This window comes from Etheostoma spectabile, chromosome 9, assembly GCF_008692095.1.
Source record: "Etheostoma spectabile isolate EspeVRDwgs_2016 chromosome 9, UIUC_Espe_1.0, whole genome shotgun sequence".
Taxonomy (NCBI): Eukaryota; Metazoa; Chordata; class Actinopteri; order Perciformes; family Percidae; genus Etheostoma; species Etheostoma spectabile.
The window spans coordinates 22,982,628-22,998,427 of NC_045741.1; the positions used below are offsets into that span (position 1 = coordinate 22,982,628).

Genomic DNA, 15,800 nt, shown 5'->3' on the forward strand with positions numbered 1-15,800 from the left:
CGTCGTCGACCAGGAAGGAGGTAATGCTTCTGTAGGCGATGGGGGAGTACAGGGCGAGGGTGCGAGGGTAATGTACGGCCACCTTGGGGCTGCCGCTGGTTTTGGGCGACGAAGGCTCCGGCTTTCCTTTGCGCCGGGAGTCCCGCTTCATGGCCAGGAGGGTCCGCGGGCCGATGGAGCACTGCACCGAGGCGTCCTTCTTCGGGTTGACCTGCACCGCCACATCTTTAGTGTTCGCCTTCCGGAGCCTCGGGGTGAGCTTGGGATTGATCTGAGATAAGATGGACTTCAGCTGGGCGCGCTGGTGGTTGTTAAATGCATCCGAAGTGTCCCCATAGTGGGCGAGGTAACTCTTATATTTCCACCCCGCGTCTCTAGGCCGGGGGTATCTGCCCGTGTAAGGGTTGTAAGATGAATAATAATAGCTGTCGACTGGCTCGTCACCATACGTTGCCATTTTGTTCAACCAACCAAGGTTGGGACGTGTAGCTGTTTAAGTAGATTGGGCAACATGGGCTCTCCATTAGGCCTGATTAGGGTCAGGTGTGAGACTGGAGGCATTTCCACTCCCCCAAAAACAGCAGACACGTGACGAAGGTAGGCTATACAAGTTGGACTTTTTGTTTCTGTACACGTTTTATTTTGTTGAAACATCAGTTGTTTATAATATACACATATTGTACACTTTGTTCAGACTTGGCACTGCAATGAATAGCTGATATGTTTGTCGGATGTATTCTCATCTCTCTGTCTCTGACACACATTTATTTGGGATCCAAATAGCTGTTTGGCTTTGGTGTGGTTTCCTGATTAATGTCACTCTCACAGATTGAAGTTAAGCTTAGCTGATGAATGGCAGTTACCTATTAAACAAGTTATAGGTAACACAGCAATGTTTTAAAACGTCATGCTTTTTCATCCCATATTAGACATGGATGTCAAACAGAATGATTGAAGCTTATGTCAGAAAGCACCTTTTTTTTTAACAGCAGTCAGGTCAGTGATAAACATTCTGGATTTCCCTGCATAGTCATCCTGTTTTCCAAGTTTTTCCTTTATGAATGATAGCAATCAAAACGAGGAATCCACTTGTAGGGAAGCAATATTTAAAATGTGCACATTAAACAGGAGTTGGATCAGGAGGACAGGGGTCCAACATGATGGTGTTTGGGTCACTCACTGTAACGGCACCATAAGAAGAGTCAATGTACTCATCATCCTGAAATCTTTGATAAGTTATATCCGTGTCCTCGCTGTCCCAAGCGGGGTCTGGTTTGTGCAGGACGTTCTTCCTGTACATCCTGTAGGCCAGGATGAAAATGCCCGCCTCGGCTGCTTGGAACAGGGCGTACAGCAGAGGGAACATGTACATCCCTCCCATCAGCTGAGGGGGGAAGGCCAGCTTCAGGATGGCAGTGCACAGCTGCACGTTCTGGCATCCCGTCTCCAGAGAGACCGACCTGCAGCTGTTGGGCGGCAGTTCAAAGAGCATGGCCAGGCCGTAGCCTGCAGCGTAGCCACACAGAGGCATCAGGACGGCCACCACGTAGACCGAGGCCGGGATGGTGGACAGGAGCTCCGGCCCCAGCATCGCTCCAGTCAGGATGAACAGCATCACAAGGGTGACTAGCAGAGACCACAGGGATACCTGGAAAGACACAATATTTCAGAATGAGGGGGGTGTTTCTGCACATTTGGCAGCTACATTTTGCATCCCTGAGGAGGAAGTCCATTCTATCTTTCTAGCCTGGAAATTCCTCTTACTTTTTTCCTGTTAAAGTTTTTTTTTTTCCTCTAATATGAGCGGAGACTCCACCTTCTAGGGGGTTGTGAGTTCTATAATTAATGAATCAAGGCATCTCTGCTGCCCAACGTTACTGTCTGTTGTAACTGATGTGACCCTCCCACATATGTGGATTTTATCAGAAATGGGGGGGAGGAGCTCTGTCTCTGATGTCACTGTTCCTGCTCGTAGCATCCACATATGACAGGCAAGGGAAATTACGCAGTGCGCTTTTGCGCAAAGGTGCTCTTTAACCGAAAGTCCTCAGGTTCTAAATGGCACACAATTAGAATTATTTAACTGATTCAGCTTATTGATTAGATGGAAGGGTAACTTTGAGAAATTACTCTTATATTACCTTTAACACAGTGTCGGCCACACGCGTGTATCGGTACCTCAGCATAACTCCCAAACCAATGGGGATGAGAGTGCTGCACAGGGTCAGGATGATGGCCCCGAAGGGCATGAGGTTCACCACAGGTGTGTTGATCCAGGCCCGGCTGTAGATCCACAGACACAGTGGCATTAGCACGAGCGCCAGCAGAGTGGAAGATATTGTCATGATGATGCTGGGGAGAGGATAGCGAAGACACAGTGTTATAGCATGACTGTGGTCTTTAGTCACGGTGTTTAATCATTTTATTTAAGTGTGACAAACATCTTATTGGCTTTAGTGAAGAATGTAACACTTTAGAGTCATGCGCAAACTTGGAGTCCCCGTTATTTCGATGCGTAATTTGCGAAATATTACGCGTAAAACGTGGTTCAACTATGTAAAGTTTAATTGTACATGCTTCCTTGATAACTCACTGCATTTTTTAGATAAGTACGGTTTATCTACCTTAGATTCATCTCTCCGTGCACCAGCAGACACATGATATTTGATAAGTTTCCTCCGGGGCAGCAGCCACAGAGAAGAACGGCCATCGCCGCCACATCATCCAGAGAGAAGGCTAAAGCCAAAAGAAAGGCCACCAAGGGCATGATCACAAACTGACACACCAGTGCCAGCAGCACCCCGATGGGTCGGCGGATGTGCTGGCCAAGCTGGCTGATCTCCACCGTACAGCCCAGCCCCAGCATAGTGAAGCAAAGAACAAGTCCCACAAACACATTGATTCCGTGACTGAGCGGGGAATCCCAAAAGGCAGGCATCAGGTGAGGGGATTCCGTCGGTGGAGCGGCCATAAACTCCGCTCCAGCGGAAGTCCTGAAGGTGCTGCCTTCAAGGAAGATGGCACTACCGGCCACTAATCCAGTCATGGCAGTGTCCTGTGGAAAATCCACAACTTGATCCAAAGTGTCCGACATAAGAAAGCCTATCAAGCCAGCATTCTGTGCGTCGCCACCCAACAGGCTGGAGTTCTCCATGGCGCAACAGGAGGACAGAGGCTCGCCACAGTCGGTTTTTGCCAGTAGGTGCTCGCGCGTAAAATGATTCCCCTAGTGGCGCACGGTCACTAATAAGAAACAGTGGAGGATCCAGTGGTCGGAGGATGCGATGGTGCCATGACACTGTCTTAAAGCGAGTCACTTAGTCAGAATGCTGCCACGGATTGGCTCCCCCGAAAGACGCACACAGCCGGAGGGGAGTGTGCACACGGTCTTGAGCTTCAGCGACAGGGGGCGGGCCAATCAATACCGCCCAGGCTGCCCTTTCATGCTCTGTAGAAGGAGAACGGTCCCCAAAATACCAATCCAATTGTTACATATTTACGGTTTGCTATTTGGGAAAACAGTCTGTTCGGTCTCTCATATTTTCTGTAGAATCATAAAGGCCAACACTTAGGCACATGGGAAATGAATACAGCTGTTTGGGGTTAAGTAAGCACTGCCTACATGAATGAAAAGTGTGCTGCGTCTTTATACTAGTGCAGCAAACTGTGAACATCTGCCCGCCCGCCCGTATCCTTTGTTGGCGCTGCTGTTTCTTGCATGAAGGGTGCGCATTACGCGCAAGCCCGGCCATCTCAAACGTTATGGTATGTTTGGTTTAGTATATGTTTAACCACGTGATTTATTACAGCTCAACAGTCTTAGCAATGTTCGAGTCTGTTAAATATGTTAAAGTTGTCAGCGAGAGATCAACTGAATCCCACACCCCCAGTACGTTGTTGCTGAAGCTGGTCCTGTTGTGTCTGTCCACTGTGTTAATTGGTGGCTCGTTTAAATAATTTGAAATATTTGATGTCAAATTAAAATCTGCAAAGTGATGACAGTTGACATGATAAACAATACAGTATTTCCCTCAGAAATGTTATGGATAAGAAGTCTTACCAAAAAGAAATACAGCTAAAGTCAGTGACTTCCATACAGTTAAGCATTTAGTTACTTTACATGTCATCCATGAACTCTTATATGCAGAACAGATCCCACAGCCTCTTTTGACCCGTCCATCAGTTCCTGAAAACATCCCAATATTATTTTATCTTCGGATTTTCTCTTGTGTAGGTCAGACAACTGAAGCGGTATTTGTAACATGTTGTGTTCTGCTGCTGTGACAGTTGGCTGCCCACAGTCACACATCGGACTCAGTACAGCATCACCTCACCTCACAGAATCTGATCCTCTGAGTGAAACTCGTGCATATCAAGCACACAGAGGACGCCGAGTGTCCAGAGAAAATGAATGCACTGACGTCACCGGGAGTGGCACCGGACAGGACAGCACCCGTCAGTGACTCAGGCCTTCATCGGCCTCCTCCCCTTCCCGGAGACACATCGTGTCCCCCATTAACCAATGGGTGACTTCTGGTACGTAATGCAACAGCTATGTGTACAGAATACATAACGTATCCCATTCAAGCTTCACTATGAAACAGACATCCCTTTATCAGGTGTGTCTCATATTTTATTTTAATCTGTAACGTTTACGGACAGATTTGGGGTAACGCTGCAGCTGCACTATGAATCAACTGAAGACTAACTTTAGCAATGAAATGCATGTTGAACAGAATTACTAAAATTATGTTCGACATGCATTTTATTGCTAAAAAAAAAACGGTCCCAGCACCGAAAGATATAAAATTGTCATTTTAATGTGTAAAAAGCCTTTGCTACAGTTCATTCTGCCCACGTAAGACTCTGGCGCCTTCTGCTTTTTACACTAAGTGAAAGATAGGCTGTCAAGACTTCTAGTCATTTTATCTACATTACTGATGATTATCTAAAATCTCTTTGTGTAAATATTTTGTGACAGCACCAATAGTCAAGCCTACAATATTGACATTGAGATACCGTGATACTTGATTTTCTCATTTGGCCCAGCACTAGTTAGATTACAGTCTGAACTACTCTAGAAGTCTTGACAGCCTATCTTTCACTTAGTGGGTAGAGGCCAATAATAGAACAGCTAGAACACTTTACTGTAACACAGCCTTTTAAATCCAGGAAAGACAACGCATCATTTTACCACATTCCAAAATCTAAGACCATCGACACTCTTAATTTTGGCAGTTTGTATCATTTGCACGCAAACTCCAACTGAAAGAGTAAAAAATTTGACCTGACCTAGAAGTGAAGTGCCATACCTGCAGGCCTTCGCCTGTAAAGTAACAGCAGGTTATTAACTAGAGCTGATATTCATCTACAGACGTTACTGTAAACTACTTGACCCAAACTAATTGGGGTTGCCCGGTGCACATAAGATCAGGATCCTGTTCTACTCAAAACATAACCCGCTAAATGATTTCTAGAGCCCGTCCGACATATGGGCGGGCCAATATTATTGACCGATATTAGGAATTTCCTGATCTTTTGGTATTGGCATTTATAATGGCCGATTAACCACAGGACGCTCTACAACAACCCTGTTGGCAACACTGTTTTTGTTGTTGTTGTTGTTTTGTTCAAAGGACTTTAAGTTTCATATCTTACGTTTTATTCTTATAATTTTATTTATCAGAACTTTAATATATTTTGATTTTACTCTGTTACAATAAAACAAATTATCACATTATTTTAGTGAGAACTACAAATAACTGTTAAGGAAATCTTTTTTTTTTTTACGCGTTTCTGGATTATTTTTTTTTTTAAAATATATATTGGCATATTGGATTTTTAAATAACCCAAATATTTGTATCGGCCTTAAAAAAAAAATGTATCGGTCGGGCTCAAACGATTACAGCTCGAATTAGATTTGTAGTCCCTAAATTGTAATATAGTGTAGTATGTACCGACCGCTGCGGCTTTGTCAAAGTAATCCAAACCTCGTTACGTTCTTAAATATGCAGATGATCCAAAAAGTACAAAAAGAGAGAACAATTTTTCAGCTTTAATTTGAAATGTGACTTTACACAGGGAAACTGAATGTCATGTTTGTGGATATATAAAAAAAAAGTTCAATAACAAAAACCTTCACACAAAAGGTGTGGCATGTCTTCTTGAACATTCGCTCGAGCTTCCCACTTAATCTGAGCTTTAACATAGGCACCTCTCTTTAATAAATAGTTTCATTTACAGAATGAGTAATTACTTATAAATATGAAGGCGCATTTTTTTTTAAAGCAATTATAAATGTATTCATTAAATTACAAAAATAATACAAACAGGCAAGCAAATCAATCAAGCCGAAATGCAAATATTGGGATACCCAGAAATTGGCACAAAATGATAAACAAACAAAACACGATGTTCAAACTCAAGTGAAACTTTAAATTATAGGCACTAGTTTCATAACACCCCCCCCCCCCCACGGATGTCCAAACACTGGCACGCCTTTCCATCCATTTCTATAGCACAAGAGGTAAAAGCCAGCTAAATGTATCTGCCATCTTATTTGATGTTTTTCATCGCATGAATGATTTCCACTGACAGAAATCTGTTATGGGGATTTCATCAGTTTTCTTCTTCTTTAATTTGCTGAATGGGTGAACGGGGACAAAATTAGTTTTCGAGCTCAGGTTTCTTGAAGGTTGAAGTATCTCAGCACGTTTATAGAAAAGTATAATCTTGGCAAACTGTGGTACAAGTCAGAACTGAGGCTTTAGCCGATGTGTCATTAATCACCCGGGTCACCAGTCCTCATTTGACACTTAAACATAAAAAGGCTTTGGAGACTTAGCTTGCAGTTGAGGTTCAAACTGTACATTTTAAACTAATTAAAATCTTAAAACAAAATACTGATATTGATGTTTGGACATACATTTCTTAAATAATTTGAATAAATATTTTCCAAAACAAACTTGCATGTGCATACATTCTGGCTGATTTCACAAGAGGAAAGATTAAATGTCATACCCACACAGAGGTGCTTTCACTGTTGCAAGACAACCAACAACTCTCTAACATTACATTTGACATTTCACCTGCACGGCATCATCATAGAGATCGCTCAGACATCTGTTAAACACAGAGCATAAAGAGAGAAATGCGTGGAGACATTTCAACCTGAGGGAAGGGAAAGAAGAACAGGGAAGAGGAGTGTGAGGAGGGGGGGGGAGCTGGCCAATGAAGTGATATGGACTGTCTGATAGATGACTGCAGTCAAACCAAGGCAGCTGATGTGTCCTCTGCTGCCAGAGCTGGAGTCGGCCTGGTTTCTTTGGCATTTTACTGGGCACAGCACTACATGCCTGACCCCTCCAGAGCCAGACCCCACAGAGGAACATGACGCCATGTGGACACTGTCCTCTCTTTTTTTTTGTTGAAATTCTGACTCATATATATTTTTGGGACACAGGGACTCTTTTCACTGTGAAAGGTATCTAGGTAGATAAAGTGCCATGTTGTAATGTCTGCCTCCTTGTGTTGATAGTTTGATTGGAGAGCCCCCTGCTGGCCCAGTTCAGTAACAACCTTCTCTCCAGTTGTCACCTGTGCCGCTGTATGACCGAGGAGCAGGAAGAGATCTGAGAAGGGGAGGAACACACACACACACACACACACACACACACACACACACACACACACACACACACACACACACACACACACACACACACACACACACACACACACACACACACACACACACACACACACACACACACACACACACACACACACACACACACACACACACACAGGTAAGTGTCGGATAAATTAAATATACAGCAATAGCCACTAGCTATCCATTAACAAAAGTGCGAGATGTTGTGATGTTGTTGAGTCTGTGGTGTACATACCTGCGCACAGGTTGGGCCAATTTACTGCGAGGCAGAGGGATCCCCCCTCCTGCAGGAGCACTGGGTCGGGGCAGGCCGCTGCGGGGGGAAGCCAGGGAGCGGGTGGGGGTGGAGGTGGCAGAGCCAGGGTTGGATGTGGCCTTTACCGGTTGCCTCAAGGCCAGTGGGGACGGGGTGACTGGAGTTCTCAACTTACTGGGCGAGGGGACTGAAGACAGGCAGAGCAGGAAGACAGTCAGGTAACCTGGGTTAAGTCAGACCGTGTTTATACAAGGTACCCCCAGGTTTCCACAAGTTAAATTTAAGACTTTTTAAGACCCTTTAACACCATTTAGAATGAAATGTAATACTAACTTCATTAACACACTGGCAAAAGTATGTAGTATATAATGGAATATCAGAAGGGATTTTAGGCTGTAAAAATACTTTACCAAGTACTTGAACTTAATAAATTTTACTCAATACATACTTTGTGACGAAACAATAGTTATTTAATCTTATGAAAATACAATAAACATGTTAGACCTTTGTGAACAAAATGTAAGTCTTTCTATTGAAAGTTAAGACTTTATTTTTTGAATATTATATTTAAGACATTTTTAAGACTTAAGACCCTGCGGGTACCCTGTTATCGATAATATGCTTTCAACGTTTCAGTCTGTCCGTAGTTTAAAGATGAAGTAATGGGATACAATATGACATCAATTAACGAACGGTATAACAAAAAAACTATTATTTGCTTTCAAATTGAGATTTGAAAGAATGTGATTAGCTAATGGTGAAGATTAATCAAATGTGCAATGTTTAGTTGAATGTTTGGTTTAACATTTTTTATTTCTATTTTTATTATTATAGTTACTGCTTTTTTATAAGATACATGTTGGAATAATGTTACATATCACAGATTGTTTACTGATATGTCCTATTATCAGCGGATGTTGCTTTATTTAACATGAAGGTAGAAGCAGTAATATGTAGATGCTGCTGTTAACTGATATTTTTAACTGGAATTGTTTTTTTACTTATAACTTTAGCTTTTGTGATAAAAGTCCTGTGTTTGACTGTTTAATGTTCCATGCAACAAAAAGCATCTTTTTTTCACCACAGCCATCACAAATGAAGTCAAACCTGATATGACAATTTGGAAACCATTAAATAAACAGATTAAAAATAAACAGAAAAGCTACTTAACTCATCTGGTTGATAATGTGTTGAGAGAATGAGGTGGTACGCACATACATACTAGTGAAAACCAGAAGCACATAATCTAGCACGACATCAATACAACCACGGCGTGGAACCACAATCACAATATTTAAAAATGTGGAAACCCTCAGTGAATACTCACTGAAATCACCTTCTTCTCCAAAGCAACAGGAGAGGGGGACTAGACAAAGACAACAGAGACAGGCCTTAATTCAGAGCTGGGAGGAAGGAGCTGAGGATGGGCTTTACTCTCATGTCTCTTGCTGCCCGTTTGATTTCTTAACAAACTGTGACATTACATGGCCCGTGTGCAATAGGAGCAACAATCCTACTTGCCATGTGACAAGTAACCTGTTAATGATATGTGTAGCGCCCTGCAGGTGTAGCAGTGGACAGAATGGGACAGTGAGGGACTGTTGAAGGACACTCTGCAGTTACAAATGAAATGTCACTTTGGTGAACACTATTGGAGCAGAGGTAATGATACATCACATAATATATAAAGGTATATATGTATGTGTGTGTATGTATATTTTTTTTATCTTAAAAAAGAAACACCTGTACCCAATTAGCTGGCAAATGAGTGTATTATAAATGGAGAGTTTACATTGTAGACGAAAATGGAAATTATTTTAAAATATTACAAATAACTTCTACAAAGACAAGGGAGTCAATAGAGCTAAATTTGTAACATACTGTAAGTAAGAATTTTACTGAGGGGGTTTATTCAGAGAAAAAGATCAATCAGATTAAAGTCATACATTTATGAGAGAATAAAGTGGTAAATTCACGGCCAAAGATTCTCAAATTGTGAAGAAAAATCACATTTGAACTTGAACATTCTCTGAGAGAATAAAGTCATACATTTGTGAGAAAATCTCAGAGAAGTTTGGAGATTAAAGTCACAAAGTTATGAGGAAAAAACTTGGAAAATAGTGTAGTTAAACTAGTTTTTTAATCAAGGAACCACATGACTTTGCATGTTGGATCAACCTCACCCCCCCCCCACAGATACCACCGGTAAAAAGGAATGATGTAACCAGTGACATCCTTCTGTCCATTGCCTTGTTGTTCCTGATGCACAAAAGCTATCATCCCCTTCCAAATCAGTGTGTTGTTTGTTCTGAATAAGCCCAATTCACTGTAATGTCTCGTCAAAGCCTGAATACTTGTGATAATATAGAATAGAATATATTTCAATAGTGATTCTGGGCTAAAATCACAAGTGTTTCCTTCTTGCAAAGTGTAAATCCATTAGGCCATCCACTACAGTCATAATACACAGCAAGTGTGTGATGAGGTTGATATAACCTTGCAAAGTGAAGCGATGTGATTCCAGGACAAAAAAAACCCAATTTTTTTTCTCTCACAGATTTATAACTTTGATCTCAGAAATGGTGACTTCTTTCTCAGAATATTCCCCACCTCCCCCTGGTGGCTCTGGATCTTTTTTTCAACATGAATTCATAAGGGTGTGCTACTAGCTTATGATGCAAGGAAAACAGGAAGGACAAAAAACTTGGCGTAATTGAATCCTTGTTACGATCAAGAATGAACACGTGAATGACACTTTTACTTTTGCTCTGAGTCCCAGTAATGCCATTCTAATTGTCAGCCGTGGACCAGCAACAGCACAGAATCACTGTTTTGACATTTATGATCAATTTTATATTTAAAGAGACACAGAGTACAATCCTGTGAATCAGCTCCCCCCTTTTAAATTGCATATGGTTAATCCTTTCAGTTAGACGGCGTACCTGTGGGGGTTATAGACTCAAGCTCGTCTCTGCCAATAACCACCCTGCTCAACCTCTCACAAAGAAAGCAGCAAAAACCGAGGCTAAACCTGCGTTCAGAGTTACCTCAGTCTGAAATGACAAGCTGGCACCTAGTACGTTGAGGCACCTTCCTCAAATCCTTTTAAGCACCACACAGTACAGCTATTTCATCACTAACGCTCCATGTGCACCAGTAGTCTATACCTTCAGTACACAGACAAGTGTAGTGTGTGTATATATATTTAATAAAGTGTGCATATGGCTGTGTGTGTGAGTTCAATCTCACAGCCTCCAGCTGGCTTAGGAGCAGGTTGTTACCTCGCAGGGCAGTTGGGCTTTGGAGGTGCTGTTTGGGTTTCGGGGAGGAGCGAGAAGGGGCCGAGTATCTCGGTAGTTGATCTGCTGCTGGAAAAACAGGGACATTTCAGACTTCATTCTGCCTGAGATTCACAGCGTGACTGGAAAAAGGGGCTTTGAGGCAGTGGTGGCCGAAAAGGTGTGAGTGTCCGTTTGAGGCCACTAGAGGGCACTGCAGCCAAACATCCAGAGGCAGATTCTTTCAGGTAGAGGAGCAGAAGGCTGTCAGAGCAAAGTGCCACAGACAGAGAAGTGGAGACACATGCGTGGTTACACATGCTTTACAGTTGAGAGAAGTCAGTGAGGAAGGCAGATATTTAGATGTGTCATATGCCCAGTGCAGTCAAAGCTCAGAATACTCAAAACACATAATTATCAGAACAGTAAACCTTTCAACTGTAGAATTACTTCATTTTAAACTGAAGTATAAAATTAAAATGTAAAAAATATTCAGCAGAAAAACATATCTGCTGTAATGTATAAAAGGTCCAAAGACTCACATGAACACCCTGGTCCTCAGATGGCTGCTTAAGACAGGATGAAGGCAGTAACAACATGTTTAACAAGCTGTAACCTGCCCTTTGACCCCTGTCCTCTGTCTCTTTTAAAAGAGAGGGATTACTGTCTCTGGATTAAGGACAACTCCCATTACAGGATTACATCAAATGGATAGTGCTACCCTACAGAGGTGGGATTCTAAGCTCTTAAAGAGCATAAAACCCTTAAACACGATATGAAAACCTATGTTAGTTTCACTGATAGCTGGAGTCACTGTGGATTCTCAGTGTTGCTGGCGCCATGCTCCAATTCTACAGGATGACGGGGTGTTTCTTTGAAGTGAAAGTTATGCCAAGGCAATGAGAGGAAGGATGCGTGTGAATAAAAGCTCAAGAGATCAAGAAAATGATCAAAGACAAAGAGGATCCCCAAACACCAAAGCCATGTCACTACACAGCAGCACAGTCCATGTATACTGGAGGGGCAGCCAGAGAGATTTAGAGATTTCCCACTCGCAAAATGACTAACAAGATATAACAGCCTGTAGAAGATGTACGGTATACTTGGAGAGCAAAACAAATATTTAATGTCAGCCGACAACACAGTGATATCAACAATGACAATCTGAGTCTGGTAGCTACTGTAATGTAAACAATAATGATTCATTGACACCTTTGGCAGGTTTGTGTGTTTAGCATAAAATGGATTCAAATACAGGTATGACATGTTTGCGTCTGTCACGATACTCACTGGCGGACTGGCTCTGGTGTCGAGGAGAGCCCCCGTTCTGCACTTGCAGGTTGGACTCGCAGCTGCGGCTGTTCTTGACGGGCTCTGGACCCTGGGCCGTCGCCGCTGAGGAGCGCGTGAGGTTGGGAAGACTACGGCGCAGCTTTTCTACAAAAGCAACAAACAGCAGAGAGTTAGCTCAGGCAGAATGACGGCGTCCAGGATCAAACGGCACGGCGCCCGTCTCTGCTATCTCTGCTTACCTTCGTTCTTCACCACATTGGTCTGCAGGTCGTGCCCGTGGCCCTGCAGCGAGTGGCGAGGCTGCTGCAGGCGGCTGATGATGGGCTGAGGCGAGCCGCGGCTGTGGCTGTAGTCAATGGAGCGGGCAGGGGAGCGAGAGCGGGGAGAATTCCTGGGGGAGGCGCGGGGAGAGTGTCGAGGGGAGGGGCTGAAGCGGCTGGAGGGCAGGTGGAAGGCCGGGTGCACCGCCTCCTCCTCGTCCTCCAGACTGTGTGCATCTAACTCCTGGTCGCTGAAGGTGCTGCGCCGCAGTGAGTGGCAGGACGAACCTGAGCTCCGCCTGGATGCTGTTGCGGCGTAATCTTGTCTCAAACCTGACAAACGGGGACAGTTATAACACACTTTAGAAAATCTGTTTTTACAAGTGTGAAAAAAACAGTTTGATCACAGAAAACTTTACAATACTACTGGAGGTGGCAAAGGTACGTACTCTCTTCCTGCATGCGTGCCAGTATCTGGACATCTGTGACATCGTTGAGTTTGTAGGTATTTGAGGAGCCCACTGAGTCCTCGTCCATTTCTGAGGTGCTCAGCTCGCTGTCCACTGATGACTGTGGGCTCACCGCCGGAGGATTCCTCTCAGCCGTTGTGTTTCGCTGGTGTGCTGCAAAGGAAATCCTTTGTGACTGACAAAAACAGAAGATATTCTGGAATTGTTAGTGAACTATAGAGGAACCCATACCTGCATTCCCAAGCATTAGTTGCTGTCTGACAGTAGGCATTTTGCTGGGGGTTGAGGAGGGGGAGTTGAAGCCACTGCTGTAAGGGCTGTTGGCTGCATTTGTGCTATACGGACTTCCGTAACCCTGCTGGTTGTAGGGGCTCCCATACAGGCTCCTGCGCTTGTTGGCTGCAGAGTCACAGAACCAAACCAAAATATTAGTCAGTCCACATAATATAAGAAACTCAGGATAAATCAAAAAACATTACAGATTTGGTAATAAAATCAAGGTTTTTTTAAGCTTTCAAAAGAAAGCTAAATTTCCATGCAGCTTATTCTACAGTTACTGGGACATGCACTGCAAATACTCAACCACTCTGCATTAGAATAGACAAAAGAACATTATAGTCTGAAGATCCACAACTTTGTACAAAGAGAGTTAGAAGATGACTAAGATAAGCCAGGCATTTGTTTAGTTTGAACAGAAAATATAATATAGAAATGTGAGCAGTGATCATGTGAAAATTCTGTATTGCAAACTCTTAATATAATCAATGGTTGTCTATTTATTCTGTTGAACCCTATTGAGTCATTACATATTAGTCTGAAGTGTCACATCATTTATTTATTTATGTCTCTACTTTATCACAGATCAGTGTAATTGTTCTGGCGAGTTAAAACTAACACCTAAAAATGTAAAGACAATGTTCCTTTTATTTGACCAACACTTATTAAAATTTGAGTCAACACACAATCCAGTATTATGTTCCTTCCACAGATGGACTCAGTCATGCAGAAGGAGCTCTGAAAATGTAGTGCTTGTTTGTGAAGATCAATGTGATGCCAGAGTTTTTTTTCTTGTCCAGTTATAACTAATAATAATAGTAATGATGACCATCGGTTATACCCTTACAAATAACCACAACTTATCTTTGCATTTCTTACTCCACCAAGAATAATAATAGCAATGACTGATTAGTGAAATAAACCACTAAAGAATGTGTAGCCTGAAAGATGTCAGTGGTAGCAGATTGGTAAACTATGGGGGGGCAAGATGATGCCCTTGTGAGAAGGAAACCAACTACTTAAAACTTCACATTGTTTGGCATGGCCAGTATGTTAACATACTACATCTATACAGTGGAACCCATAAAAGACCTCAACAAAGCCGGTTGCCCATCCCAGTGTTTAAAGACAACGCCAGCAGTGTCTGCACAGAGCCGGGCCGGCACTTTTATGAAAGCTCGACAGTGTGTTGGCAGTCTGGTCGAGTCTCTTAAACCAAGTTCTGAGTGTGGGCCTGACAGAGTTTCTACATCATCAGCCCAGAGACACACGTTACAATACACGGCATTCAATTCACTCGCTCAGAGCACAATGCAATTCTCTGTGAAATACAGCAGAGCAGCAGTCAAAGGCTCCAGTCTACAGAGTCCATGGTCTCAGTCATCAGACTCTGGACAGGCCGTTGCTCACGATTGTTTGGTTATATCAAAAGCCCCCCCCTTTCTCTCTCTATCTCTGGATGTGTTTACACAGCTGGGTGGTGATGGGACGTTAGCCTTTTAAGATCAGCTGCCTCCTCTTTTCCAATCACTCCTTCCACTTTCTCCCTCTCCCCGTGCTCACTCTGTCCTCCTGCATTATTTAGGAAATACCATCATGTCCACTCCGCTGCCATCCACGGACCATGGACCAACAGTAGGAATGTCAGCAACGCTGCAACATGTAGGTCTGTGACACTGTACACTGAAACAATGGAGGCTTTGCTTTCCATTTGAGAAGACTCAGGTCAACAGATTAAAACGGTTCACCTGGTGAGACCGACCCCCAATGTCAAGAGTCAAGATTAAAATGTCTCTGCCAAACTCCATTATGTGCTCTTGTGACCAAGGAATATGCTATGCCATTTCTGCGAGAAGTGTCTGTACACTCTGCCATAGAAAAATCAAACATGTTATGATTAGGAAAATTCTCCCCTTGACATAACACAGACTATACCACCGGCTGGGTCGCTAAGCTACAAAGCCGTAAAGAGGGGCTGCCATCCATATGAACCCAGCAAGGGACTCTATGTTAAACAATTTGGAGGTTATAAGTTAACATCGTGTCTTATCACAACAACTCTAGCAGCACATTATCACTAGAAAAAGAGACAAAGACCAATCTAAAGGGATCTGCAGCACAGGGACCAACCAAAATAGACTGTCCTCATATCCTCATGTCCTTTAACAAGAAGTCAGAAGAAGAGAGAAGAAGTGCTGTTTCCAGCTCCTCCATTTACTGTTATATGTAGTTGTATTAGAGGACTTTCCGTTTTGGCTTTTCAACTGTGGAAAGATTTAAAAATAAATGAGTAA

General features: G+C 43.0%; 3 protein-coding genes across 8 annotated transcripts in view; all 3 read right to left on the reverse strand.

Annotated features, from left to right (window-relative positions):
- zar1 (zygote arrest 1) overlaps nucleotides 1-491 on the reverse strand; it is a 2,472-nt gene extending 1,981 nt beyond the window's left edge. The window contains exon 1 of the mRNA XM_032526456.1: nucleotides 1-491. This exon is cut by the window's left edge and continues 239 nt beyond it. Within this exon, the coding sequence (XP_032382347.1) occupies nucleotides 1-457 (457 nt within the window). The 5' untranslated portion in view covers nucleotides 458-491.
- Nucleotides 492-917: 426 nt separating this feature from the next.
- Nucleotides 918-3,346, reverse strand: slc10a4 (solute carrier family 10 member 4). The gene is made up of 3 exons (XM_032526455.1): nucleotides 2,625-3,346; nucleotides 2,142-2,352; nucleotides 918-1,648 (listed from the first exon to the last, which is right to left on the reverse strand). The coding sequence occupies exons 1-3, from the start codon at nucleotides 3,152-3,154 to the stop codon at nucleotides 1,121-1,123; spliced, it is 1,269 nt and encodes a 422-aa protein (XP_032382346.1). The 5' UTR covers nucleotides 3,155-3,346; the 3' UTR covers nucleotides 918-1,120.
- Nucleotides 3,347-6,036: 2,690 nt separating this feature from the next.
- The window catches only part of slain2 (SLAIN motif family, member 2), an 18,355-nt gene continuing 8,591 nt past the window's right edge, over nucleotides 6,037-15,800 (reverse strand). Inside the window, exons 3-10 of one of the 6 annotated variants that reach the window (XM_032526461.1) lie at nucleotides 13,462-13,629; nucleotides 13,210-13,383; nucleotides 12,740-13,093; nucleotides 12,498-12,644; nucleotides 11,211-11,294; nucleotides 9,257-9,295; nucleotides 7,909-8,116; nucleotides 6,037-7,632 (exon numbers count right to left, since the gene is read on the reverse strand). In XM_032526461.1, the coding sequence (XP_032382352.1) occupies nucleotides 7,569-7,632; nucleotides 7,909-8,116; nucleotides 9,257-9,295; nucleotides 11,211-11,294; nucleotides 12,498-12,644; nucleotides 12,740-13,093; nucleotides 13,210-13,383; nucleotides 13,462-13,629 (1,238 nt within the window). In that variant the 3' untranslated portion in view covers nucleotides 6,037-7,568. Of the gene's footprint in view, nucleotides 7,633-7,908; nucleotides 8,117-9,256; nucleotides 9,296-11,210; nucleotides 11,298-12,497; nucleotides 12,645-12,739; nucleotides 13,094-13,209; nucleotides 13,384-13,461; nucleotides 13,630-15,800 lie in introns of all 6 variants that reach the window. The other 5 variants (XM_032526460.1, XM_032526465.1, XM_032526463.1 and 2 more) reach the window with 5 other exon arrangements.